This window comes from Amblyraja radiata, chromosome 5, assembly GCF_010909765.2.
Source record: "Amblyraja radiata isolate CabotCenter1 chromosome 5, sAmbRad1.1.pri, whole genome shotgun sequence".
Classification (NCBI taxonomy): Eukaryota; Metazoa; Chordata; class Chondrichthyes; order Rajiformes; family Rajidae; genus Amblyraja; species Amblyraja radiata.
Genome location: NC_045960.1, coordinates 3,548,719 through 3,576,657, shown reverse-complemented (window position 1 = coordinate 3,576,657; position 27,939 = coordinate 3,548,719). Strand labels below are relative to the sequence as shown.

At 46.9% G+C, this 27,939-nt stretch overlaps 1 protein-coding gene across 1 annotated transcript in view; it reads right to left on the bottom strand.

Moving 5' to 3' along the window:
• Nucleotides 1–1,521: 1,521 nt before the first annotated feature.
• The window catches only part of abcc10 (ATP binding cassette subfamily C member 10), a 127,017-nt gene continuing 100,599 nt past the window's right edge, over nucleotides 1,522–27,939 (bottom strand). The window contains exons 15-22 of the mRNA XM_033020518.1: nucleotides 27,355–27,698; nucleotides 21,912–22,081; nucleotides 13,207–13,367; nucleotides 7,199–7,452; nucleotides 6,070–6,215; nucleotides 5,874–5,971; nucleotides 3,605–3,717; nucleotides 1,522–2,540 (exon numbers count right to left, since the gene is read on the bottom strand). Of these exons, the coding sequence (XP_032876409.1) occupies nucleotides 2,402–2,540; nucleotides 3,605–3,717; nucleotides 5,874–5,971; nucleotides 6,070–6,215; nucleotides 7,199–7,452; nucleotides 13,207–13,367; nucleotides 21,912–22,081; nucleotides 27,355–27,698 (1,425 nt within the window). The 3' untranslated portion in view covers nucleotides 1,522–2,401. The remainder of the gene's footprint in view (nucleotides 2,541–3,604; nucleotides 3,718–5,873; nucleotides 5,972–6,069; nucleotides 6,216–7,198; nucleotides 7,453–13,206; nucleotides 13,368–21,911; nucleotides 22,082–27,354; nucleotides 27,699–27,939) is intronic.

The window sequence follows — 27,939 nt, the reverse complement described above, 5'->3', positions numbered from 1 at the left end:
TACCCTGCGTTGAGGGGCCGGGACCCAATGGGTCCCCCTTGGTCCAGTATATAACTCTAAAACTCTGATCTTTTCAGAGAGATCTCTGATCTCTATACATGTGTGTTTTGACATTTTCATGAAAAAACTACGCGGTAACGATAACATTTTTACATATTCCAGTGTCTAAATCACCTTATCTTAACGTTTCATGCTTTAATTCTGCACTTATTACTGAAAAGACTTTGAATTTAAACCACGAGCTTTCGCTGATGACATCACAATGGGTCTGCTTGGCGCTGTCTCACACACAGAATCCTCCACGCGCTTCGAGTGACATCACTCCCCCCGGTTATTCAAAAGACGCTGCTGGTGGAAGATAGGACGAGCCCGGAGATGAAGTCGGGTCCTGGACTGGAGACTGCAGTGACCGAACTCGCGGTCCTTGGGTCGACGTCCGCCTGCCGCCAGTCCGCCCACCCGCGGCCTCGCTCAGGTCCGCCGCCCACTGCCTGGTGGGGAGGCTGCTGGGCCTGGGTTGGAGCAGATCCTGGAGATAGGGCTCTGCCTTTTCTCTGTCTCTGCCTCGCCCTCTCTCTCTGCCCTCTCTCTCTCTCTCTCTGCCCACTCTCTCTCTTTCTGCCCTCTCTCTCTGCCCCCTCTCTCTGTGCCCTCTCTCTCGCCGCGCCTGCACAGTTGGGGGCTTTGCGTGAGTGGATAGGGCGAGGGATGGGGTAAAAGGAGTGAATGAATGATATTAATAGCAAGGGGGGAGGGGTTAGTGTGTGTGTGTGTGTGTGTGTCAGTGTGTGTGTGTGTGTGAGCGTGTGTGTGTGAGCGTGTGTGTGCGTGTGTGTGTGTGAGTGTGTGTGTGTGTGAGCGTGTGTGAGCGTGTGTGTGCGTGTGTGTGTGTGAGTGTGTGTGTGTGAGCGTGTGCGTGCGTGTGTGAGCGTGTGTGTGTGTGAGTGTGTGTGTGTGAGCGTGTGTGCGTGTGTGGGGGTTAAGTGTGTGTGTGGGGTGGTTAGTGTGTGTGTGACGCCGCAGGGGAGGAGATGGGACCCAACGGGTTCCACTTGGTCTAGTGCTTTATAAAATGTCATTCCACAGGGTGACAGAGACCCAGCTTTGTTACAAAAGCTTCTACCTGAATATATGTGGTAAGGTAGGTAAAGTTTCTTGAGCCTGCCAGTAGTGCAATAAGTTCCATCCTGCCCCAGGTCATTACAAATGAAAGTTAAGTTTGCCAAACAAGTCCTGCTGAAGTGCAGGGTCCATTTAAACAGAAAGGAAATGTGCTCCTCTGAAAAGGTGTCCTCACTTCATGTAACTGCCAGCGTCAGATTATCTCTCACCTGCCACTTCTTCAGCTGCTCACGAGTGGTCAGAAACTATCACCAAACTAGCCAGTGCACAGTTGAGTCCCTTGGCAGCCCAGGAAAGTAACAACACAGGTCAGTGTGGCTCATATCAACAGCTGAATGTTAACTTGCAGCGAAACTTTATACATGGAATTCACTTTAAAAATAGACAAGCAAATAGCAGGAGGGAAGAGTCAGATTGGGTCATGAATTTATTTATATAGTACAAGGATCTAATGACTGATTCATTCAAAAGAAGACACCCCATCACGTTTAACGCTGATCAATTATCAACAATTTACCCATGTACCTTCCATTATCAAATGCCATTAAAATAGCAAATAAATCATAAGACTGAGGGACCCAGGAGAATCCAAATGTGCCCATCAAGACACATCCATGGACATTGGGCATCCTACTCCCTTCCCTTGTTGATGGATTTCTCAGTTACCAGGAGGATCATATAATTCTGCAGTACATATAGTATCAAAAGCCCCAGCGCAGTGAAAGATGGAGAGCAAAGAAGAGCAGGCACACAGAGGGAAGTTGTAGAAGTCTATCACGGTAAACATGATAGTCAAAGGAAAGAATGGGATATTATACAGTGCATGAGGGAGACTGCAGGGGCCATGAGATAGTGAGTGGAAGTAAGTAGAATACACAGAGGGAGTGAGACTTGAGGAAAGGATGAAACGGAGAGTGAGTGACCATGCCAAGTGTGCAAGTGACAGCGAAATGGTCTGTAAATAGGGAATGCAGAGGACTGGGAACGAGGCTAGTGATTCACTGCCAGAGCGAATAGAAGAATGCAGAACATATTTTTTCCCTTCAGGCAAAGGATTATGGTATTCACCCTGAACGAAAGGCCAGGTAACTAAGGATCACAAACCAACAGCATTATTTTCATCTACAATATAAATTACATTCTGAGCTTCAAGTTTCCCTTTTGTTGTTTGAAATGCAGAAGGTGTGATTAGAGTCCTGGCTTCCTATCCCAAACTGTCAATTCTGTGAATATCTGTTGCAGATCAAATCAATAGAGCCTTAGCCCATGGTGGGTGTATCTACTCCAACTCATCACCGTGTATGAAATGATAGAAGTGGGATTTCTTATCCTGGGAGAGAACATCCGGAGAGTCAAACTCCTTCACTGTGCCTGCGTCCATCACCAAGACCCGGTGTGAATCCATTATTGTGTTAATCCTGAGAGAAACAATATCAAAGAAAACATTATTCACAGATACCACAAGCCACAGGAGAAACAACAGCAAGTTGTGAGTTTACATTATTGGCAACCATCTAGTCCACGAGATCTGTTGGGCTGGCCTTCTCAAGAAGATGCCTTTTCTCAGTGAGAGCATAAAATGGAAGAGGTCCATCTGGCTACATTCCATGCGAATATTAAACTTTTAATTCTCTTAGCTAACAACCTAAAGGCCACTGGAGACTTTATAGACTGCAGATGCTGGAATCTTGAACAAAAATACAAACTGCTGGAGGAAATAAATAGGCCAGGCAGCATCTGAGGAGGGAAATGAACAGTCTGAAGAAGGGTACTGTCCCAAAACATCATCTGTCCATTTCCCTCCATTGATGTAATCAGACCTGCAGAATTCTTCCAGTGCTTTGTTTTTTACTTAATGGCCACTTTCCTCTTTGGAATTAGGCAATCCTCTAAAAAGTGACATTTATAGTAAACTAAACCTGTACTGCTGCATTGTCAGTGCTTGTTGAAAGCATTGAGTCTGTGAGGCCATTCAGCACTACTTCATTCAATGTCCCAGAGACCAGGAGACCTGAAATTGGCAGCAGGAGATCAATAATGCCATTGCTGTCAAGCAGAGGTCCACCGCGTTGCCCCGTGAAAGAATGACACATTATATGGTTCTAATTACAGACCTGTCAGAAACATTTTAGAGCAGGGAGGTGGAAGTTGGGAGATTTTGGCCTATTCTATGTTTACAGTAATGGTCAGAGCCTCAGAAAATGATCAAGTGTTGAGAAACTCTAAATATTTCTTAAGATAAATAATAGGAAATCATGATTTGATGCAATCTCTCTCCCAACCTCTCTTTCTGTATTCCCAAACTTGGGCAATTAAACAGGTCCATGGCTAGTGAGAGAGGGCCTGATACACAGCCCTTTCTCACCCACAGTCAGCCTGATTTCACTTTCTGGTTGCTTCCCTTACTCCTCTCAAATTCTCTCTCCCACATTCTCAACTCCTTATACCTCTATTCCTTTCTTCGTGTCTATAACATAAATACCTGTGGGCAATTGTTAACACGGTTTTCTCTGAAAACTGCCTTCGTATTGTCTCCTGTAGCAGCTGATCTGTTTTCTGGTCCACGCTGGCAGTGGCTTCATCAATGCACAAAATCTGCATGACAAGAAAGGGGTTCAGAATGCTGGTACAGCTTTGGCCATGACACAACTGAAATTTGGCAGAAGGGTGTGAAGGGCCTACATAGGCTGCAGGCAAGATTAGCTAGAATGGTTTTGGGCAATTTCAGCTGTACAATTGAGGAAGCCATAGATGCAGGAAGAAATGTTAAAGGCGTACAGAGCTGGTTGAGAAAGATCAACCAAAGGAAAGTCATCCCCATTAGTGGATGCTTCTGAGATTGGGAACATAATATTTTTGGTCAAAATATAATATTTTGGTATTCTGACTGCGCATGCCCAGGTCATGGGTCACTTGGCGATGGTGGTGCTGCATTGTGTGCAGGCTTGCGTTTCGTCCGTAGTTGGGGTCGGGGTCAACTCTCCGACGCTGCGAATGCTGTTGAGCTGCTGTTGGGCCCGTCCCTGTCCCCTCTCCGGTGTCCCGTCCCTGTACGGAGGTGTCGGGGCGGCCCCGGACTTGCAGCCGTTGGCTCCAGCTCGGCTGAGGCCATGGGCAAACTGGCACTTGTCGCCGTGGCGGCCCATCGGGGAGCGGGTTCCTCTGGAGTTGGAGCGGGGTTGGGCTGGAGTTGGCGCTGGCTGTGTGTCTGTGGGTCTGGGGCCGTTGGTGTTGTTGGTCCGGGCTGTCGGTCGGCTCGATGGGAGTGGCGGCGGTGAGCTGGGGTGGCGCTTCTCCGCGCTGACGGTGGGCCTGGTGTCCCATCGGTCCGGATGTCTCCAGCCGCCCCCTCGGGCGGGGATGAGACACTCGAGTGGGGGTGAGAGGGACGGGCCTCGGGGACGGTCCAGTGGTGGTTGGGCAGCGCTTGCGGGTCTCCCGTCCGCCCGGTCTCCCACCCCCCACTGAAAAAAGACAAAAAAATCGGACCCAAACTCTACTCACTGAATCTGCCGCGTTTCGTTCGATTTTTATTTATCGGGTTCGACCATTGACAAGTCCCATGATTCCTTGATTTTTCGGAATACCAAACTCGCTTATTGTTTCATAATTTTTCATAATCATCGGAGAGCACGGTGGCGCAGTGGTAGAGATGCTACGTTAAAGTGCTTACAGTGGCGGAGAACCTGGTTTGATCACGACTATGGATGCTGTCTGTACGGAGTTTGTACGCTCTCCCTGTGTCCATGTGAATTTCGGAGTGGGCATTGGAGAGGGTGCAGAGGAGGTTTACGAGATTGATTCCAGAACTTACTTGCTGCAGTTTAGAAGGATGAGAGGAGGGACACATTCACTTTATCCAGATGTCCCCCCTAGATAGAGTGGATGTGGGGTAAATGTTTCCACTAGTGGGAGGATCTAGGACCAGAGGTCACAGCCTCAAAAATAAAGCTTTATTCCTTAAGAAGGAAATGAGGAGGAATTTCTTTAGTCTGGTGGTGAATCTGTGGAATTCATTGCCACAGAAGGCTGTGGAGTCCAGTCAATGGATATTTTTAAGGCAGAGATAGATAGATTCTTGATTAGTATGGGTGTCAGGGGATATGTAGAGAAGGCAGGAGAATGGGGTTAAGAGGGAAAGATAGATAAATCATGATTGAATAGCAAAGTAGACTTGATGGGCTGAATGACCTAATTCTGCCAGCACTCATGAACTAATGTTGAATCTGAAGAATCTAGAATGCAGGAGCACATGCCCAGAACAAAAGGATCAGGCAGCAGCTTTACAGTCTTGCCATGTCTAGTGGTGAACAACTAAACAGCAGCAGAGTGGAGGAGTTGGCTGAAAAAAAAGGCCCTTGTCCCCAAGGGCAGTGGCTCTAATTCTCAGTAACGTTGCTCAGTACTGTGGATCTAATTCTCTCTTTCATGTTGATTTTTGTTACTGTTGCACCAAGGAGGTGCCGATTCTCAGGCTGTCAATGTTATTGGTGGCTTTATTGGTGATAAGAAGTATGTTTCTAAAATTGTACTGTCATGACTTGGGAGGAGACTCTGGGGTCTCGCTGCGGCTCAGGACAATGGTGTTGACCATCATGATATTATTATATATATCAGATCAGCCACACATCTGCAGTTTGCAAACCCCTGTAGTAAGAAACGAGGTGTGGAAGGACGAATGTCTGCAGGTATTGAGCCAGGTGTCCACAAAAATGACCCATTACTCCACGGAATGCATTCAATCGCAGTACCTTGTTTTTTGTGAGAAGTGCCCTCGCTAGGCACATCAACTGCTTTTGTCCGATGGATAAATTCTTCCCTCTTTCACCGAGCTCCGCAGTTAAGCCACCTGGTATGGAGACAGAGAGACCAAGCAGGTAAATTTATAAGGAACAACTTGTTGCCAAACAGAATGGGCGCAGTCATCATGATTGGGTTGGCACTTACCCATTCTGCTCGTGACTTCCTGTAAGTGGCACTGATGAAGCACAACCTGGAGCTCCTGGTCAGTGTGATGGTTCAGTGGGTCCAGATTTTCTCGCACTGTGCCACTGAACAAGAATGGATCCTGTGGGATGATTGCCATATTTGATCTTGAAAAGAGAGAGAATGCCAAGAACTGAGTGTGATGAAATCACAAATTTGTCTCCCCACACTCCTTCATTCAAATCGAGAAAGTATCTGGGCTCTGCTGATCCCTATGTAAAAGTGCACAGGACAGCAGCAAATTTCAATTATTTATTTATTTGTAAATTTTTCCAGATCTGGGAGTCACTGGGAAAACCATCATTTATTGATCATCCTTAATTCTCTTGAAATGAGTAACATTCAGGGAATTTCCAAGGAGTGTTATGAATCGGCCATGTTGATACGGGTGGGTCACATATAAACCAGACTAAGATTTTCTTACTGAGGATGTTAATGAATCAGTGGTTGTGTGGTCATAATCACTAGTAAGTAATGTTTTTGAAACTTCAGTTTATTGACCAGGATGAGAGTAGGACCCTGATTTCTGGATTTCTTCTGGTAATTTACAATGGACAAGACATTGAGGTCAAAGGGCTGTAGCTTTGAGCTATTGTAGCTTGTGTGCTGTATGAGAAACAAAGCCATGTCTGCAAGAGTTCAATTCAGCACATGAAAATGGGAAAAGTGCAAACGGTGGAAAAAAGTAAAAACAGAAAATGCTGGAAACACGCAGCAAATCAGTGAAACACTCAAGTGTCTGAGTGGTGAGAAACAGTTAACTTTTCAGATCGAAGACCCTATTGCAAACTTGCAGAGACCCCATGATCCAACCCTTGACTATATGCACCTCACCCTCACCCGACCCTGGACAACCAATCTTTAACCTCACACCATTCCCTCTTCCCCACCCTACCTCAGCAACATATCCTGAATTCATGCCTCCAAACCTTAGCATGATGATATTTACTTCAGCCAGATGTTCTCAAGACGCAGGCTACCTCACCCTCTCAGACCCGTACCCACCATTAAACACACAACAGCATACTTGCCTGTTATCTAGCCTCCAACACCTGCATAAATGTGTAGAAGAGACATGAAAATCACTTACCGAAGATCTGACAATCTGATAGTACGTGTGTCAACACTGTCGATGAAAATCCGACCTTCAGTCAATTCCACCATCCGAAATAGTGCCAGGAAGAGAGAGGACTTTCCTGAACCTGTCCGTCCCACAATGCCAATTTTCTCACCAGGATTAATCTTGATGTTAATTCCATTGAGCACAGCAGGTAGTCCCGGCCGATATACAAGGACCACATCTTGGAATAAAATCATACCGCGTGGTGGCCACGTGGGAGAAACCTGGACACAAAAATATGCAGGCAACTTCTCAATAATTATTTTATAGGAAGAAGATCTTAAAATGCTCCTGCAGCCTAAAATGGCCTTTTAGCTGTTTGCAGAGGGCACTGAAAAATAATTCTGAAAGACAGAGAAAAATGTTATTCTCTGCAAAAGAATATTATCAATGCAGAGAAAGTGTTCTACTAATTGGTAGAGAAAGCCTTAGAAACACACTGTATCTGATCCAGCAGTCAGGGATTTTCTGGAATACAGATGCAAGATGAAAGCATTCTACTGGCTGCTCCAGAATGCAGTAGGAAGCATTCTACAAGGGAGTCCATTCAAGACACATTGTACCACCTGCGAGATGATGTTCTGAAATCTTGATATATTTAAATGTTCTGAGCCCGAGTGCAGTTACCTCAGTGTTCAAGAACAACTTCCTCCCATCAACTATCAGCTTCTTTGAACCTCCCTGCATACACAAAACCACCACAGACGATGGTTGCTCTATATCATTTGCTTTGACACCATCAAGGTTTAGTTTACTTAGAATAACTAATAATTTATTGTATAATTATTTAAATTTTTCATTGTTGTCGTTGTTGTTGTGTGTAATGTTCCTGTAAACCTGCAGTAAGTAACATTTTTATTGTTCTGGTTCATATAGAAACATAGAAAATAGGTGCAGGAGTAGGCCATTCGGCCCTTCGAGCCTGCACTGCCATTCAATATGATCATTGCTGATCATCCAACTCAGTATCCTGTACCTGCCTTTTCTCCATACCCCCTGATCCCTTTAGCCACAAGGGCCACATCTAACTCCCTCTTAAATATAGCCAATGAACTGGCCTCAACTACCTTCTGTGGCAGAGAATTCCACAGATTCCCCACTCTCTGTGTGAAAAATGATTTTCTCATCTCGGTCCTAAAAGATTTCCCCCTTATCCTTAAATATCTGGTGTATATAACAATTAACTTGACAAATATAACTTGAAGTAGACACTAACATGGTGTAGGAATTTGCAATAAGGTACTAATACAAGAAGCATTCGCCCATGGATGATGTAGTATCGTTCTTCTCCCCAACTGCCAATGTTGTGAAGCTTTCCACCCAATGCCACCCGTGAAATAGCAACAAGGTGCGACACACTACTCTAGATCTGATCACACTTGGTACCACAGTAAGATTTATACTTCAACTACAATACAATAATGGCTAGGACACATTAGCCTTCCTAATTGCTTGCTGTATTTTTCTGCCTACTTTCCTCGTGTCATGAAGCAGTATACATACATACATACCAAGATCTCTCTGATCAAAAGCATTTGATCATCATTTCAAAGTGAAATTGGTTTTGTGACCAAAAGGAACAACCTCATAGTTTCCTGTATTATATGGACTATATCAAAAATATTCAAATGGTGGAGCAGCAGGCACAAGGAGCCGAAGAGGCTCCAACTATTTCTTGTTATTGTTGTACTTCATCTGACCTTGCCTATTCACATAATCTTTCCATATCCTTTTTCATTCTGCGTTGTCACAGCTCACCTTCCCATCTGGGTTTGCATTGTTAGAAAACATGGATTCAGATTTTGCCTCCAATTCATTAAAAAAAAAGACATTAAATAAGTGAGAAGTAAAGCTGCTTACAGCACTCTAGTTCTTTCAATTGGAAAAATATTGTTTTGTAAGCGTGGCATAACAGGAAAGTAAGATGGGAACATTTCTGGGTCAACATGTTCCTGTTAGAGCAAAGGGTGAGGCTGGTAGGATTGGGGAATGCTGGCTTATGAGGGATATGGAGGCCCTGGTCAGGAAAAGGGAGACATGAGTCAGGTATTGGCAACTGGGATCAGGCAAGTCTCTTGAGGAGCACATCGAGTGTAGTATACACTTAAAGGGAAATCAGGAGAGCAAAAATGGAAGATGAGATATTCTTGGCAGATTGAATCCTTTATTTGTCATTCAGACCTAAGGTAAAAGAGAATTCTAAAAGACTGTAAGTAAAGAGAACATTCTATAATGGGTAGTTTCTATAAGAGCAAAACAGAGAATAGTCCCCTTTCGGATCAGTGTGATCATCTTTGTATGGAGCCACAGGATATGGGCAAGGTCTTAAATGAATACTTGTCTGTATTTACCATACAGCAAGTCATGAAAGCTAATGTGTTCAGGAAGGAGAACAATGATGTCCATAAACATACTGATATTACAAGAGAGGAGGTATTGGCAGTGTTGAGGCACATAATGTTGGATCAATGTCTGGGGCCTGATCAAGTGTATCCTTGGACATTGTGGGAAGCAAGAGAAGTAATTATACGAACCATGGTAGATATTTTTGTATTTTCCTCAGCCACATGTGAGGTCCCAGAAGACTGGAGGGTGGCTAATATTGTGTCATTATTTAAGATGAGCCGCAAGCACAAGTCATAAAACTACATTGGTGAGCCTAACATCAGTGTTTGTCAAGTTATTGAAGGGATTCTGAAGTGCAAGATCTTGCTGCATTTGGAAAGGCAAGGACTAATGAGGGATGTGTAAGAAAGAACTCTAGATGCTGGTTTAAAATCGAAGGTAGACACAAAATGCTGGAGTAACTCATCGGGGAGGCAGCATCTGGAGAGAAGGAATAAGCAACGTTTCAGATCGAGACCCTTCTTAGTTGAGACCAATTAAGGATAGTCTACATGGCTTTGTGTTTGGTTAATCGTGTCTCATGAATTTAATCGAGTTTCTTGCAGTGGTGGTCAAGAGGTACTGATGAAGGCAGAAGGCATGAAGGTATATGTTGTGTATATGAACTTCAGCAAGACCTTTGACAAGGCGCCGCATGGTAGGCTGGTTTAGAAGATTAGATTGCATGATATCAAGCTAAGTGAGCCAATTGGACGCAAAATTGGCCTAGTACAAGTAGTCAGAAGGTGGTTGTGGAGGGTTGTTTATCAGATTGGAGGTTTGTGATCAGTGGTATAACTTGTGGATTAGTGTTGGTTCCGCTATTGTTTGTCAAATATATTAAAAAACAATTTGGATGAGAAGGTCAGTGGCATGATCAGGAATTTTGCAGATGACACCAAAATTGGTGGTATGGTGAAGAGTGAAGAAGTTTGCCTTGGGTACAACAGGATTGAGATCAAGTGGTAACGAGGGCCAAAGAATGGCGGGTGGAAATTAATTCAGACAAATGCAAAGTAATGTATTTTGGAAAGTTAAACGAGGGCTGGACTTACAGCACATAGTAAATAGAAGTTACGGGAGTGTTATAGTAGAGAGACCAAAGGGCATACATGCATAGTTCCCCAAAAGTGGCCACACATTTAGACAGGCTGCCTTAATCAGTTGGGGCACTGAAGAACAGAGTTAGGACATAATGGCATGGCTGTTTAAGATGTTGAGAACCGGGAGTATGTGTGCAGTTATGGTTGCCATGGTATTCAAAGGATAAGAATAAGTTAAATAAGGGGTCAGAGAAGGTCCACAAGGATCTTGCTGGGACTGGAAGGATTGGGTTATTAAGAGAGACTGGATGGGCTGAAATTGTTTTTCCTGGAGCAAAGGAAGCTGAGGGGTGACCTTATAGAGGTTTATTAAAGCAGGAGGAGCATAGATAGGGTGGACAGTCACATTTATTTTGACAATGGAGGATAGTCTAAAACTAGGTGTCATTAATTTAAGATTAGAGAGGGAGAGCATAGATAAGTGACGTTTCGGGTCGGGACCCTTCATCAGATTGATTGGGGGCGGGGGTGAGGAAGCAGGAAAAGAGGAAGGGTAGGACAAAGCCTGGCAGGTAATAGGTGGATAGAGGTGTGTATTTTTTTAGAATCATAAAAAATGCTGAAGAAATGCATGGGTCAGAAATCATCTGTGGAAAGAAAAACAGATTTAATGTTGACAGATGGAATACCCTTCATATTTCTGCATATAATGAATTAACAGACGAAGTTCTGATGAAGTATCTTTGATTTGAAAGTTTATCTCTGTATGTTTTTCACAGACACTGCCTGACCGGCTAAGTGTTTCCAATTTTATAGTCCAAGAGCTGTACAGCACAAAAACAGACCTCTCTGCCCACATTGCCAATGCCGACCAAGATGGCATATTGGGCGAATCCCATTTGGCCAAAATCCCACTGAACCCTTCCTATCCATATATCTGTCCAAATTTTGGTTAAAAAGTAAGAATTATATAGGTTTGTCTAACAGCTCATTGCAGATATGGATTACCCAGAGTGGAAAAAGTTGCCCCTGAGGCCCTTCTTAAATCTCTCCACTCTCACCTAAACCCTATGCCCTCTAGATTTTGTATCCTTTACCATAGGACAAGACTGTGAGCATTTACCTTATCCATGCCCCTCATGATCTTGTACACTTCAATAAGGTCACCCATCAGCCTCCTACGCTCCAAATAAAAAAGTCCAGCATATCTAATCTCAGAGTTAAATTCTATTTGCCATTCCTTGGCCTACAAATCTAGATCTTGTTATAAACTTAGATAACCTTCCTCATTGATTAGTATACCACCTATTTTGGTGCCAATTTCAAATTTATGACCAAATTTACTATAGAGCTGGTCATGCAAATTGTTGATGTGGATAAGAAACAGTAGCCGACCCAGCAATGGTCTCGCACCTCCAAACGGAAAAACAACCCTCCACACTACCCTTTGACTGCTTCCTCTCAGCCAATTTTGAAACCAATTGGCCAGCTCATTTTGAATTCCATGCAATCTAACTTTCCAGATTAGTTTATCATGTGCTATGTTGTCAAAAGCCTTGCTAAAGTCCATGCAGAGAACATTCACTGTCTTGCCCTCATCAATCCTTCTGGTGACTTCAAAAAACTGTGTGCATGGGAAATTGTGTTTCACAAATCTGACAAAGCCATGGAAACTATTTATAATCAGTCTGTACCCATCCAAATGCTGGTAGATTCTATGCCTAAAATCCCTCAACAAATTATCTGCCACTGACGTCAGGCTGATTGGCTTGTAGTTCCCTGGCTCTTTCTTGCTGCTCTTCTGTCATAATGGTACACCATTAGCCACCCTTCAGTCTTCAACAACTTCACCTATGGCTAAAGACAATGCAAGTATCTCTGCAAGGACTGCCACAATTTCCTCCCTGCCTTCCCACAAGGTCCAAGGATGTACTTGTTCAGGCTCTGTGGGTAATGTGCTTAATAAATACCATTACCTCCTCTTTGGCAATTCGTATTCATTCAACATCTCTCCGATTTTACAAAAATACCACCGTGGTGATCTTTAAGGGGACCTATTCTTTCTCTAGCATCCTTTTACTCTTAATACAATTTATTGGGATTTTCCGTTGCCTTGCATGTCAGCTCCCCGTCATGTCCTCTTTTTGGCTTCTCGATTGTCTTTTTAAATGTACTCTTTCACTTCTTATTCTTGAGGAGGGATTCTTTTGATTCTGACTGCCTAAGGTTCCTTCTTTTTCCTGAACCAGAGCCTCAACATCTCTCATCAAGTAGGGTTCCCAGAACTTGCCTTTCATCCTAACATGAAAACCCTGTACTCTTATTGAACGTTTTCTGTTTTAGTTTCATATTTTCAGAATTTCCTGATTTCCAATGCATTTATTTAGGTAGATTCTATCCAATCATAGACAAAAGATGTCAGCATTCACTCCAGCGATCCAGTATAATAGTGCACATTCTGGTAATCCCTCTCATCTTCAACTTTTCACACAACAACACTTACTTACTCCCTCCCTTTTGCTTTCTCCCATCCACCAATTTTTCTCTTACCTCAAGATATTCATCCTGATGTTCACTGGGAATTTCGGTGATATATTCATCCAAGCGCTCCACACTCACCATCTGTGTTTCAGTTTGTGTGAAGCTAGAAATGACTCCAGAGAGTAGACTTGTGACTGACAGGGCATAGGACAGGGCAAGACCCACTAGACCTGGGAGAGAGAAAAACATAATGGCAATTACCACCCCAAGGTGAATCACACTGGTGACTGAAATGTGAAGACAAATTGTCAATTTGGCGTATGTTTACAAAGGTTCAAAAGAATAAGATTGCATTGAAAGCTACAAAATTCTAATTGAACTGGACAGTCTGGATGAAGGAATGGATGTTCCTGATGGCAGGGGAGTCCATTACCAGAGGCAAGAATCTTAGGATAAGGGACAAGCCACTGTGGACAAAGTAGGACTGAGATGAGTTAAAATGTCTTTACCCAGTGAATTGAACCTCTGGAATTCACCAGCATAGAAACCAGCTGACATCAAACTACAAAGGGACCGCACTGAACCGTCCTCTTACCAGCTAGAGTGCGGTCCCGATCTACAATCTACCTAATTGGAGACCTCTAAACTATCTTTAACCGGACTTTATCTGGGATGTCCTGGTATGGAAGACGTCATCTTGGGCGCAGATGCGGCTTAGACAGAGGAATTGGGAGGAGGGGATGGAGTCTTTGCAGGAAGCAGGGTGGGAAGACGTGTAGTCCAGTTGGTTGTGGGAGGCAGTAGGTTTGTGATAGATGTCAGTCGATAGTCTATCTCTTGTGATGGAGATGGTGAGATTGAGAAAGGGGAGGGAGGTGTCGGAGATGGTCCAAGTGAATCTGAGTGCAGGATGGAAATTGGTGAAGTTTAACTTCACCATCAATTTCCATCCTGCACTCAAATTCCATGAGTGCTGCATGGATGCAGTCGTCAATGTAATGGAGAAAGAGTTTGGGAATAGGACCAGTGTATGCCTGGAACAGGAATTGTTCAACGTACCCTGCATAGATGGGGCCCAAACAAGTGCCCATAGCTGCGCCTTTGATTTGGAGGAAGTGGAAGGAGTCAAAGGAGAAGTTTAAGGGCGAGGACGAGAAGAGGAGAGTGGGGGGGGGGGGAGCTGGAGGGGAGCCGGTCGTTTGAGTGGGCTGTCAAATGTGGAGAAGCGGCTTCTGACTCTCTGGAAATCCACAGCTGGAATGAGCGGGCAGTCGGGCGGGGGATGGGAGGGGCGGGGCTTCACGAGCTGCGCCATCAGTGAGGAGAATGTTCAGCGCGTGAGAAGCCGCTGCCCCGAGATCTGCAGAACAAAGATCCTATAGAATCTTTGTTCTGCAGAACTTTCTCGATCATTCTGCGCCTTTTGAAGAACGGGGAGGATGGGTGGGCTCGTGGAAAACTGTGCATTCACGTTGACAGCAGCTGCATTCATCCACAGCGGTGGGGGGGGGGGGGGCGGGGCCTGGATATGTGGGCATGCGGGCATTGTGACGTCAGCAGCTGGCAAGCAGCGATTATTTTTGAAAAAGTGAGTTTTGTGAACAACTTTATTCAAAATCTGGGGAAATAATTGACCGAATTTAGAGAGGAGTGGATTTCTGAAATCATAAGTTAAATCCCTACCGAAATTGTAAAAATCTCTGTGTTTTTGTATCTGGTTTTCGAGGAGATACTTTTCAAAGGCAAAATGACATACACCCACACACACAGAGTTTTAAAAGTATACTAGACCAAGTGCAGACCCGTTGGGTCTGTTTCCCCACGTGCGGTTGGGGGGGGGAGGGGCATGCGGCGTCACACGCCATACACATTAACCACCCCCACACACACACACTAACTACCCCCGGCACACATGCTAACGACCCCCCTGGTTGAACGCGGGACGCGGGGGCCACTGACGGTAAAGTCTGTGAAAGCGGCCCCATCAGAGACTGTGAGGCCTCGCATCCTCGGCGCTTCTGACACGCCGGCTCTGTCACGCTGGCTGTTCCCCCGCTGCTTTTCGCCCGAGAGCGAAAAGCAGCGGTTGACCATCCGATGTTCGGCTTGAGGCAGTGTGACAGAGCCGGGCCCGGGCACCAGCCGTTGGGAAAAACGTCTGCATTTTTCGAGCAGAGCCGGGCGTCAGCATCCGTTATGGTCGCTGGCCAGCAGGAGGCGACAAAATGAGTGAGTGGGGGGGGGGGGGAAGGATTTTATTTTAAAATGTGTGCATAAAAATTTCCAAATGTTTTGAGGAGTGCATTAGTGAATGTAAAAGTGAATTCGCTAGCGAAATGGAAAAAATCTCGGAGCTTTTGCGTGTGGTTTTGGCGGACCAAGGAATCAAAGGCCAAATTTGACACTGACACACACACACACAGAGGGGGAGAGAGGGGGAGAAAGAGAGTGGAGGAGAGAGGGGTGAGAGAGAGACGGGGAGAGAGGGGGAGAGAGAGTGAGAGGGGGAGAGAGAGAGAGGGGGAGAGAGGGGAGAGAGGGGAGAGAGGGAGAGAGGAGAGAGGGCAGAGGGGAGGGAGAGAGAGAGAGAGAGGGGTGGGGGGAGACAGAGAGAGAGGGAGAGAGGGAGGGAGAGGAGAGAGAGAGAGGGGACGGAGGGAGTGAGAGTGAGAGAGAGGGAGAGAGGGAGAGAGGGAGAGAGTGAGAGTGTGAGAGAGGGAGAGAGTGAGAGAGAGAGAGAGAGAGAGAGAGAGAGAGTAAGAGAGAGAGAGAGAGAGAGAGAGAGAGAGAGTGCAGTTTGTTTGGGGTCTGTTTCCCCAACGCGCGTTTGCGGGGGGGGAGGGGGCTGCGGCATCACACTCACACTAACCACCCCCCAAACACACAGGTTGGGGGAGGGGGGAGGGGGAGACGGGGTGGGGAGAGGGGAGGGCGAGAAGAGGGGAGGGAGGGGAGAGGGGGAGGAGGAAACGGGAGAGATTTGGGAGAGGAGAGCGGGGTAGGGGGAGAGAGAGGGGGATGGGAAGGGGTTGAGAGAGGGGAGTGGGAGGAGAGCGGGGAGGGCAGGAAGTGGGGGGAGAGTGGTAGGGGGGCAGGGGAAGAGTGGGATGGGAGGGGGAGAGGGGTAGGGGGGAGAGAGGGGAAAGAGTGGGAGGGGGAGAGGGGTAGGGGGGAGAGAGGGGGGGAATAGTGGTGAGGGAGGGGGGAGGATAAGAGTGCGGAAGAGGGGCAGGAGGAGTGGTGGAAGAGGCAGAGATGGGTAGGGGGGAGCCTTGGGGGGAGAGAGGGGTGAGGAGAGAGGGAGAGGGGAGAGAGGGGGGAAAGGGAGGAGAGAGGTGTGCGAGAGGGGGTGAGAGAGGGTGGGGGGAGGGGGGAAAGTGGGTGGAGGAGGGGGAGAGAGGAGAGAGGGAGGGAAGGATGGAGGGAAGGGAGGAAGGAGAGAGGAAAGAGTGTGGAGGGCGGGGGAGAGGGGTGGGGGAGATAGAGGGGGAAGCGTGTGGAGGGAGGGGAGAGCGGAGAGAGGGGGAAGAGTGGAGAGGGAAGGGAGATGGGGAGGGGTGGGGGATGGGGGGTGGAGGGAGATAAGTGGAAGAATGGGGAGGGAGGGGGAGAGGTGTAGGGGGAGTGGTGGAAGTGGGAGAGAGGGAGGGGGAGGGGGGTAGGGGTGAGTGGAGGAAGGGAGGAGAGAAGTGGAAGAGTGGGGAGGGGGAGAGTGGAGTGGTGGAAGAGGGACAGAGGGGTAGGGGGAATGGGTGGGGGGAGAGAGGGAAGGGGGTGGGGGAGAGACGGATGGGGTGGGAGGAGGAGGGGAGGGAGAGGGGAGGGTGGGGGAGGAGAGGGGAGGGGGAGATGTGTGGGGGTAGGGGGGAGAGGGGGAAGAGTGTGGAGGGAGGGGGAAGGGAGTGGGGAGAGAGGGAAGGGGTGGGGGAGAGGGAAGGGGGGGTGGGAGGAGGAGGGGGAGGAGAGGGGAGGGGTGCTTACAGGGAGATGGAGAGGGGGAGGAGAGGGGTGGGGGAGGAGAGAGGGATGGGGAGGGGGAGGAGAGGGAGAGGGGTGAGGAGAGGGAGATGGAGAGGGGGGAGAGGGGTGGGGGAGGAGAGAGGGATGGGGAGGGGGGAGAGATGTGGGGGAGTGGGAGCGACGTGGAAGAGTGGGGAGGGAGGGGGAGAGGGGTAGGGGGAGTGGTGGAAGGGACAGAGGGGTAGGGGGAAGGGGACGTGGGGAAAGATGGAAGGGGGTGGGGTAGAGAGGGAAGGGGGGTGGGGGAGAGAGGCATGGGGGTGGAAGGAGGAGGGGGAGGAGAGGGGTGAGGAGGGGAGGAGAGAGGGGTGGGGGAGGGGAGGAGAGGTGGGGGGGAGGGGGGAGGGAGGGGATGAGGGAGATGGGGTAGGGGAGAGGGGAAAGAGTGGGGAGGGAGGAGGGGGTGGGGGAGAGAGGGATGGGGGGGTGGGAGGAGGAGGGGAGGAGAGGGAGAGGGGTGAGGAGAGGGGATTGAGGGGGGGGGGGCGGGGAGGAGAGAGGGATGGGGGAGGGGGGAGGAAGAGGTGTGGGGAGAGAGGTGTGGGGGATGGAGTGGAGGAGGGAGAGGGGTAGGGGAGGAGGGAGGGGAGAAGGTGGAGGGAAGGGGTGTGGGGTAGGGGAGTGGGGAGGGGGAGAGGGGTGGGGGGAGAGAGGGGAGTGGGGAGGGAGAATGGGAGGGGGAGGGGGGAGAGAGTGGTAGAGTGGGAGGGGGAGGGGTAGGGGGAGTGGTGGAAGAGGGAAGAGGGGTAGGGAAGGGGGGGGGAGGAGAGGAGAGGGAGGGGAGAGAGAGGGGAGGGGGAGGGAGAGGGGTGGGGTAGGGAGAGAAGTGGAAGAGGGGAGGGAGGGGTAGGGGTGGTGGAAGAGGGGACAGAGGGATGGGGAAGGGGAGAGAGGGAAGGGGGGGAGAGAGGGAAGGGGGGGGGAGGGGGGAGGGGGGGGGGGGGGGGAGAGGGGAAGGGGGTGGGGGAGAGAGGGGGAAGGGGGGGGGGGAGGAGGAGGTGGTGAGAGGGAGATGGGAGGGGGAGGAGAGAGGGGGGGTGGGGGAGGCGAGGAGGAGAGGGGGTAGGGGTGGTAGAGGGGGAAGAGTGTGTATGGAGGGGGAAGAGTGGGGAGGGGGCAGGGGGTGGGGAGAGAGGAGAGAGGGAAGGGGTGGGGGAGGGAAGGGGGGAAGGGGGTGGGGGAGAGAGGGAAGGGGGTGGGGGAGAGAGGGATAGGGGTGGGAGGAGGAGGGGGAGGAGAGGAGAGGGGTGAGGAGAGGGAGATGGAGAGGGGGAGGAGAGAGGGGTGGGGAGGCGGTGGAGAGAGGGATGGGGAGGTGGAGAGAGGGATGGGGAGGGAGAGAGAGGGATGGGGAGGGAGAGAGAGGGATGGGGAGGGGAGGGATGGGGAGGGGAGAGAGGTGTGGGGGAGGGGAGAGGGATGGGGGAGGGAAGTGAGGAGGGAGATGTGGTAGGGGAGGGAGGGGGAAGAGCGTGGAGGGAGGGGGAAGAGTGTGGAGGGGGGGGAGAGGGGTGGGAGGAGAGAGGGGAAATAGTCAGGAGGGAGAGTGGAAGGGGGAGGGGTAGGGACAGTCCATCTGTTCCCCATTCTCTATCACCCCCAATCCTCTTTCTCTATTCCCACACACATGATGACGCGCTTCGACACAGGCTGCGGGGTTGAGGGGGGGGGGGGGGAGCGGGGGCTGGTGCTGGTGCTGGGGCTGGTGCAAAGGCATATGTAAATGGATCCATTCCGATTGGACATCTGTGAGCATTTGGCATTGTGACATCACACGATGGAACGTTCACCAACATTCTATGGGTTAGAGCTGTTTTTTTGAATTTTGAAATTTGGGGGCGGGGGGGGAGAAGGATTTTATTAAAAATGTGTACATAAAAACGACAAAATTTAATCAGTAGTGGACATGTGGATATAAAAGTGAAATCTCTACCGAAATGGAAAAAATCTCGCCGTTTCTGCGTGTGGTGTTGGCGTAGCAGCGAAACGATGGATGGATGGATGGATGGATGGATGGTTGGATGGCGGGATGGATGGAGGGTTGGATATGATAGATATGATAGAGTGATGGAAATAGGTTTTCGGAACTAGGGGTACGCTAAGGTCCGTGAGGCTGAGGTTGGGAAGGAGGTGGGGGGGGGGGGGGAGGATTTTTTTTAAATGTGCGGTCATACCCATGTAAGAGTATGTGTACTACGTGTTAACTACTGGCTGTTAACAAGTGCTAACAGTGGTAGTTAACAAATCATTTACGTCTCATGGTTGGTGCAGCGTTGTAACGATTATCCATGGTCGTTTTATTAAAAAATCCGTATTTAACAACTGACCTTTCTAGTACAGAAATTGGACATAAACTGGAAACTGAAAAATAGGGGAACGCCGTCCCCCTGCGTACCCCCCCATTTCCATCACTGATTATATATGATAAATCCCTCAGGGCCTGACGAGATCTATCCCAGGTTATAGGGAGAGGCAAGAGAGAAGAATGCAGGGCCTTGATGTAGGTCTTTGCATTCCCTTTATCACTGGAGAGTAGCCAATGTTGTTCCAAGAGAAATTGGGATAATCCATGAAATTATATGCCAGTGAGCCTCACATATAACCATATAACAATTACAGCACGGAAACAGGCCATCTCGGCCCTACAAGTCCGTGCCGAACAACTTTTTACCCTTAGTCCCACCTGCCTGCACTCATACCATAACCCTCCATTCCCTTCTCATCCATATGCCTATCCAATTTATTTTTAAATGATACCAACGAACCTGCCTCCACCACTTCCACTGGAAGCTCATTCCACACCGCTACCACTCTCTGAGTAAAGAAGTTCCCCCTCATGTTACCCCTAAACTTCTGTCCCTTAATTCTCAAGTCATGTCCTCTTGTTTGAATCTTCCCTATTCTCAAAGGGAAAAGCTTGTCCACATCAACTCTGTCTATCCCTCTCATCATTTTAAAGCCCTCTATCAAGTCCCCCCTTAACCTTCTGCACTCCAGAGAATAAAGACCTAACTTATTCAACCTTTCTCTGTAACTTAGTTGTTGAAACCCAGGCAACATTCTAGTAAATCTCCTCTGTACTCTCTCTATTTTGTTGACATCCTTCCTATAATTGGGCGACCAAAATTGTACACCATACTCCAGATTTGGTCTCACCAATGCCTTGTACAATTTTAACATTACATCCAAGCTTCTATACTCAATGCTCTGATTTATAAAGGCTAGCATACCAAAAGCTTTCTTTACCACCCTATCCACCTTCAAGGAACTATGCACGGTTATTCCCAGATCCCTCTGTTCAACTGTATTCTTCAATTCCCTACCATTTACCATGTACGTCCTATTTTGATTTGTCCTGCCAAGGTGTAGCACCTCACATTTATCAGCATTAAACTCCATCTGCCATCTTTCAGCCCATTCTTCCAAATGGCCGAAATCACTCTGTAGACTTTGGAAATCCTCTTCATTATCCACAACACCCCCTATCTTGGTACCATCTGCATACTTACTAATCCAATTTACCACACCTTCATCCAGATCATTGATGTACATGACAAACAACAAAGAACCCAACACCGATCCCCGAGGCACCCCACTAGTCACCTGCCTCCAACACGACAAACAACCATCCACCATTACCCTCTGGCTTCTCCCATTCAGCCACTGTTGAATCCATCTTGCTACTCCTGCATTTATACCCAACAGTTGAACCTTCTTAACCAACCTTCCATGAGGAACCTTGTCAAAGGCCTTACTAAAGTCCATATAGACAACATCCACTGCTTTACCCTCGTCAATTTCCCTAGTAACCTCTTCAAAAAAACATCAGTGGTGGAAAATCTATTGGGGATGATTCTTCGCAATAGGATTTACATATGGAAGCGAATGGGTTAATCAGGGACAGTCAGCATGGCCTTGTGTACTACTGAGTTTGTTGAGGCGGTGCTGAAGGTGATTGATGAGGGCAGGTTAGTGGATATTGTCCACATGGACCTTTCAAGGCATTTGACAAAGCACTTCATGTTTGAAGAAGGGTCATGACTCGAAATGTCATCTGTCCATTCCCTTCCACAGATGATGGCCCACTGAGATCCTCTGGCAGTTATTTTTTCCAGATATAGAGGAAATCAGCTACAAGAAGAGGTTGAACAAACTTGGATTGTTTCCCCTGGAGTGTTGAAAGCTGTGGGAAGACCTGATTGAAGTTTATAAAATAATGAGAGGCATAGATAGGATAGACAGTCGGAACCTTTTTCCACAGGGTGGAAATGCCAAAGACTGGAGAGTATGGCTTTAACGTCAGAGGGTGCAAGTTTAAGGAAGATTTTTGGGACAGGTTTTTGTGCAGAGTTTGGTGGGTGCCTGGAAAGTACTGCTAAAGATGGTTGTGGAAGCAGATATGATAGTAGCATTGGCTTTTAGATAGGCATGTAAATATGCAAGGTATGGAGGGATATGGATCACGTGCAGCCAGAAAGGATAATTTAAATTTGCATTGTGTTTGACACAGGCATCGTGGACTGAAGGCAGTATTGTTCTATATTCCACTTGGGGCATGATGAAATATGGGGTACAGTCAACCAGTAGCGATTCAGCTCACTGTGGGATGGATGTGTGGAAGACTATTGCTCTTGGTCTGGGGAAGTTCACTGCTGCCTGTCATGGTGGTGTTGGTGATGTGACGTGGAAATTCTGTGGCGACACTGCGCTAATTCCACGATTGTGTTACTCGTCTTGAAGTGCTAACATCTTACCAGGGTTGCCACGGCTCAGACTGTGCTCAATGACTGCAATAACAGCAATGGACGTCACAACAGTAACACCAATCATCTGCAGCCTGATGTCAAGCCACTGCATGGCAGTATTGGCAGTATAAAGACAGCGCTGGTTCAGCTCAAGGCGACGGTTGTTCTCCTTCTCAAACCTGAGGGTGCAATGAGAATGCAATTAGCCAACAAATGAGACAGTGCATGTAACATCCATGTTCACAAAAGGGTAAAAAGATCATTCTGGAACAATGGGGAAAAGTGATACGCCAGCACGCTCACATATATCAGGTAGGGTGGAAAGGGAAATCACTTTGAAGTTTGTTTGGGAACCATGTTGTAAATTAGAGCTTTCCATTTTAAAATAAAGTACCATTGCAAAGAAAGAACTCTTACAAATCTGAGTGAGTTTACCGGCTAAATCCCCAGTGCCATGTGCAATGTATCCCAGGTTGCCTTAGAAGGACAAGGGAGGAGATTGCTGGTGGGCTGGCAGAGATTTTTAAATCTTCTCTAGCTATAGGTGATGTGACAAATGACGGATGGATGGCAAAAGTAGTCCTATTATTTAATGGATCTGATAAGCCCAGTAATTATGCAGCAGTGAATTAATATCTGTGGTAGAGAAATCAATGGAACCAATTCTCAGAAACAGGATTACCTCCCCTTGAAGACACACTCTGTATTGGTTTATTCAGAGGAGATCCTGTCCAACTAATTTGATTTGATTTAATTTTTTGAGGAGATGACCAAGTGTATCAATGAGGGTAGTGTTTGATGTTGTCTGCATGGATCATCCATTAAGGCTTAATGGTGAATTAAGCTCGACAGTATTTTTGACCCCATGGAATCCAGGGAAAGTTGGCAAATTGGACACCAGATTAACGTGATGGAGCTTTTGTTTTTAAATTGGACGCCTGTGACCAGTCACATGAATTAGAGTGACATACGTTATACATGTTAATGATTTGGATATGAATATACGATTACTACGCTTGCAGATGACAGGATGGTTTGCAATTTTGATAGTGAGGGTAGTCTTGGCCTACAAAATGATCACCTGGTAATAGAGGCAGAAAAATAGAAAATGTGATGTGTTTTTTTCTGAGAGGACAAATGAAGTTAGGATATAAAAATGCATGGTAGGATCCTTGAAATTACTGAGAAATGGTGGGATGGTGTAGATATCCAAGAATCCCCGAAGGTGGCAGCATAGGGAAGGGAAGACAAAAAGGAAAGTTGACTTCATTAGCTAGGATGCGAGCAGAGAGTTTTGTACAACTTTATAAAACACTGATGTATTAATATTGTGCTAATACTTTAGGGCTGCTTCTTATACATACTTCTAAACATCTGTAATCCCAATATCTGTGGTAGGAAAACTACTGCAGAGGATTCAGAGGGATTCTGAGGGAAGTTAAAACAGAGCGGGAACTTCACAGTGAAAGGGTAGGGCCCCGGAGAGTGTTGTGGAGCAGAGAGATCAAGAAATACATAGTTCCCAGACCGTGGCTTTGCAGGTAGATATGACGGAGAAGGCACTTGGTATAGACACAAAAAGCTGGAGTAACTCAGCGGGACAGGCAGCATCTCTGGAAAGAAGGAATGGGTGACGGAAGGGTCAAGAACAATGAATAAAAGACGTGCAAAAAAGTAATGATAAAGGAAACAGGCCATTGTTAACTGTTTGTAGGGTAAAAACGAGAAGCTAGTGCGACTTGGTGGGGGAGAGTGAGGGATTGCCAAGGCTACCTGAAGCTGTTTCCATTAATTGTTTCATTAATCTTTTATTAATTGTTCATTATCTCTCCACATCACTGTCTATATCTCTCGTTTCCCTTATCCCTAACCAGTCTGAAGAAGGGTTTCGGCCCGAAACGTCGCCTATTTCCTTCGCTCCATAGATGCTGCTGCACCCGCTGAGTTTCCCCAGCAATTTTGTGTACTTTCGATATTCCAGCATCTGCAGTTCCCTTTTGAACACAGGGTTAGTTAGCAGTCTTGTTGTACGTGCCCCCTTTGGCAAGAGTGACCATAATATGGTTGAGTTCTTCATTAGGATGGAGAGTGACATTGTTAATTCAGAAACAATGGTTCTGAACTTAAAGAAAGGTAACTTTGAGGGTATGAGACATGAATTGGCCAAGATTGACTGGCAATTAATTCTAACAGGGTTGACGGTGGATATGCAATGGAAGACATTTAAAGACTGCATGGATGAACTACAAAAATTGTTCATCCCAGTTTGGCAAAAGAATAAATCAGGGAAGGTAGTGCATCCGTGGATAACAAGGGAAATCAGGGATAGTATCAAAGCGAAGGATCATGCGTACAAATTAGCCAGAAAAAGCAGCATACCGGAGGACTGGGAGAAATTCAGAGACCAGCAGAGGAGGACAAAGGGCTTAATTAGGAAAGGAAAAATAGATTATGAAAGAAAACTGGCAGGGAACATAAAAACTGACTGCAAACGTTTTTATAGATATGTGAAAAGAAAGAGATTAGTTAAAACAAATGTAGGTCCTTGCAGTCAGAAACAGGTGAGTTGATCATGGGGAACAAGGATATGGCAGACCAATTGAATAACTACTTTGGTTCCGTCTTCACTAAGGAAGACATAAATAATCTGCCGGAAATAGCAGGGGACCGCGGGTCAAAGGAGTTGGAGGAATTGAGTAAAATCCAGGTTAGCCGGGAAGTGGTGTTGGGTAAATTGAATGGATTAAAGGCCGATAAATCCCCAGGGCCAGATAGGCTGCATCCCAGAGTACTTAAGGAAGTAGCTCCAGAAATAGTGGATGCATTAGTAATAATCTTTCAAAACTCTTTAGATTCTGGAGTAGTTCCTGAGGATTGGCGGGTAGCAAGCGTAACCCTACTTTTTAAGAAGGGAGGGAGAGAGAAAACGGGTAATTACAGACCAGTTAGTCTAACATCGGTAGTGGGGAAACTGCTAGAGTCAGTTATTAAAGATGGGATAGCAGCACATTTGGAAAGTGGTGAAATCATTGGACAAAGTCAGCATGGATTTACAAAAGGTAAATCATGTCTGACGAATCTTATAGAATTTTTCGAGGATGTAACTAGTAGCGTGGATAGGGGAGAACCAGTGGATGTGGTGTATCTGGACTTCCAGAAGGCTTTCGACAAGGTCCCACATAAGAGATTAGTATACAAACTTAAAGCACACGGCATTGGGGGTTCAGTATTGATGTGGATAGAGAACTGGCTGGCAAACAGGAAGCAAAGATTAGGAGTAAACGGGTCCTTTTCACAATGGCAGGCAGTGACTAGTGGGGTACCGCAAGGCTCAGTGCTGGGACTCCAGCTATTTACAATATATATTAATGATCTGGATGAGGGAATTGAAGGCAATATCTCCAAGTTTGCGGATGATACTAAGCTGGGGGGCAGTGTTAGCTGTGAGGAGGATGCTAGGAGACTGCAAGGTGACTTGGATAGGCTGGGTGAGTGGGCAAATGTTTGGCAGATGCAGTATAATGTGGATAAATGTGAGGTTATCCATTTTGGTGGCAAAAACAGGAAAGCAGACTATTATCTAAATGGTGGCCGACTAGGAAAAGGGGAGATGCAGCGAGACCTGGGTGTCATGGTACACCAGTCATTGAAAGTAGGCATGCAGGTGCAGCAGGCAGTGAAGAAAGCGAATGGTATGTTAGCTTTCATGGCAAAAGGATTTGAGTATCGGAGCAGGGAGGTTCTACTGCAGTTGTACAGGGTCTTGGTGAGACCACACCTGGAGTATTGCGTACAGTTTTGGTCTCCAAATCTGAGGAAGGACATTATTGCCATAGAGGGAGTGCAGAGAAGGTTCACCAGACTGATTCCTGGGATGTCAGGACTGTCTTATGAAGAAAGACTGGATAGACTTGGTTTATACTCTCTAGAATTTAGGAGATTGAGAGGGGATCTTATAGAAACTTATAAAATTCTTAATGGGTTGGACAGGCTAGATGCAGGAAGATTGCTCCCGATGTTGGGGATGTTGGGAACCTTTTTCACACAGAGAGTGGTGAATCTCTGGAACTCTCTGCCACAGAGGGTAGTCGAGGCCAGTTCATTGGCTATATTTAAGAGGGAGTTAGATGTGGCCCTTGTGGCTAAGGGGATCAGAGGGTATGGAGAGAAGGCAGGTACGGGATACTGAGTTGGATGATCAGCCATGATCATATTGAATGGCGGTGTAGGCTCGAAGGGCCGAATGGCCTACTCCTGCACCTAATTTCTATGTTTCTAAGACATTTGGTATGCTGTCCTTCATCAGTCAGGCAATTGAAGATACAAGTTGGGGCATAATATTACTCATCCACGCCAACCAAGATGCCAAATCTAAGCTGGTGAGGCTACACGGAATACTGTGTTTAATTTTGGTCATCCTACTCTATGAAATATATCATTAAGATGAAAAGAGCTCCAAGAAGAATTTTACAAGTATGTTGCCTGGTCTGGAGGGCCTGAGCTTTAGGGAGCGATTGGGCAAGCTAGGACTTTATTCCTTGAAATGTAGAAGTGGAGGTGTGGGTGATCGTATAGAGGTGTATAAGATCTTGGGGAATAGATAGTGTGAATGCACAAAGTATTTTTCCCCTGGGTAGGGGAATCAAGAATTAGAGGGAATAGGTTTAATATGAAATGTGAAAGATTTACGTTTTTTTTTTACACACAGAGGATGGTGGGTACCTGGAACAAGCTGCCAGAAAAAAAAGTTGAAGCAGATATAATAACAACATTTAAGACATTTGGGCACGAACACATATAGGCCTGCTTCTGTATAATATGATCCTATGGCCCAGCAGGAGCATTGTACACAGGTCTGGTTGAACGCTATATGAAGGATGTAAACACAAGGAACTGCAGACACTGGTTTACCAAAAAAGACAAAAATGCTTGAGAACCCAGCAGCCCTGAAGAACATGGATAGGTGACATTCGAGTCTGAATCTGAAGAACAGTCCTGACCTGAAACGTTGCCTGTCCATGTTCTCCAGATGTGCTATCTGGCTTGCTCAGTTCCTCCAGCACTTTGTGTCCATATGAAGAATGTGGTTGCAGGGTGCAGAGTTTCAGGTACCAAGTAGGCCAGGATGTATTATCCTTGGAAGGCTGAGGGAACTGAGTTTATAATATTACGGGGGACAAAAATGGATACTGAATATTTTTTTGCCTTTGCATAGGAACCAATAAATAGAGGGCATCAGTTTAAGCTATTTGATAGAAGGGACATGAGGTAGATTTTTTTTCACCAGAAAATGGATGGAATCTGAATGCACTGCCTGAGGATCTAGAGATTCTCACATTTCAGTACACAGATGAGCATTTAATATTGTTGATGGTCAGCACCAACATGTGGGCTGAGAGGCCCATTCCAATGCTGCATGACTCATTGTCTCACTGCTTCCGAAACAGCTTACCTTGGAACAGCCCGCGATGCCCGAATAGTGGTAAGACCCTTCAGTGTCTCGGAGAACTGCGTATAGATTGGGGAGAGAGTGATGGCAGTGAGGCGCTTTAACTCCCTTGAAGTGAAGCGGTAGTAGCGTTGCAGGTAGAAGTAAACGATGGCAAGTGGCATCAGAACCAGCATGATCCATGGCAAACTGTAGCTGATCATGAGCACCATGCCCAGCAGGCCAAACAGAGTGGCTAGGAAGATGTTGAGGATGAAGGGAAGTGTGTCGTCCACACTGTATAGGTCAGATGAGAAACGGTTCACAATGCGTCCAATGGGAGTAGTGTCAAAAAAGCACACTGTGCCCTAAAACAAAATGAAAGACAAATCAGGCCCTGCCATTTCAGTTGCTCATTTCCCACTCTGATGCTTCCAAAGCAAGGCGAGCCCCAAAATACAGCTGTGAACCTTCTGGCAGTCTGCTGCAGGGTGGCGGTGTTGGCGTTGCCTCCTGAATCACCAGAGTGAAATTTCAACTAATCAACAGTTTGAATATGCAGACCACGCACTATGAGCGTATGTGAGCACTGATTTTAGTCTTTCCCTG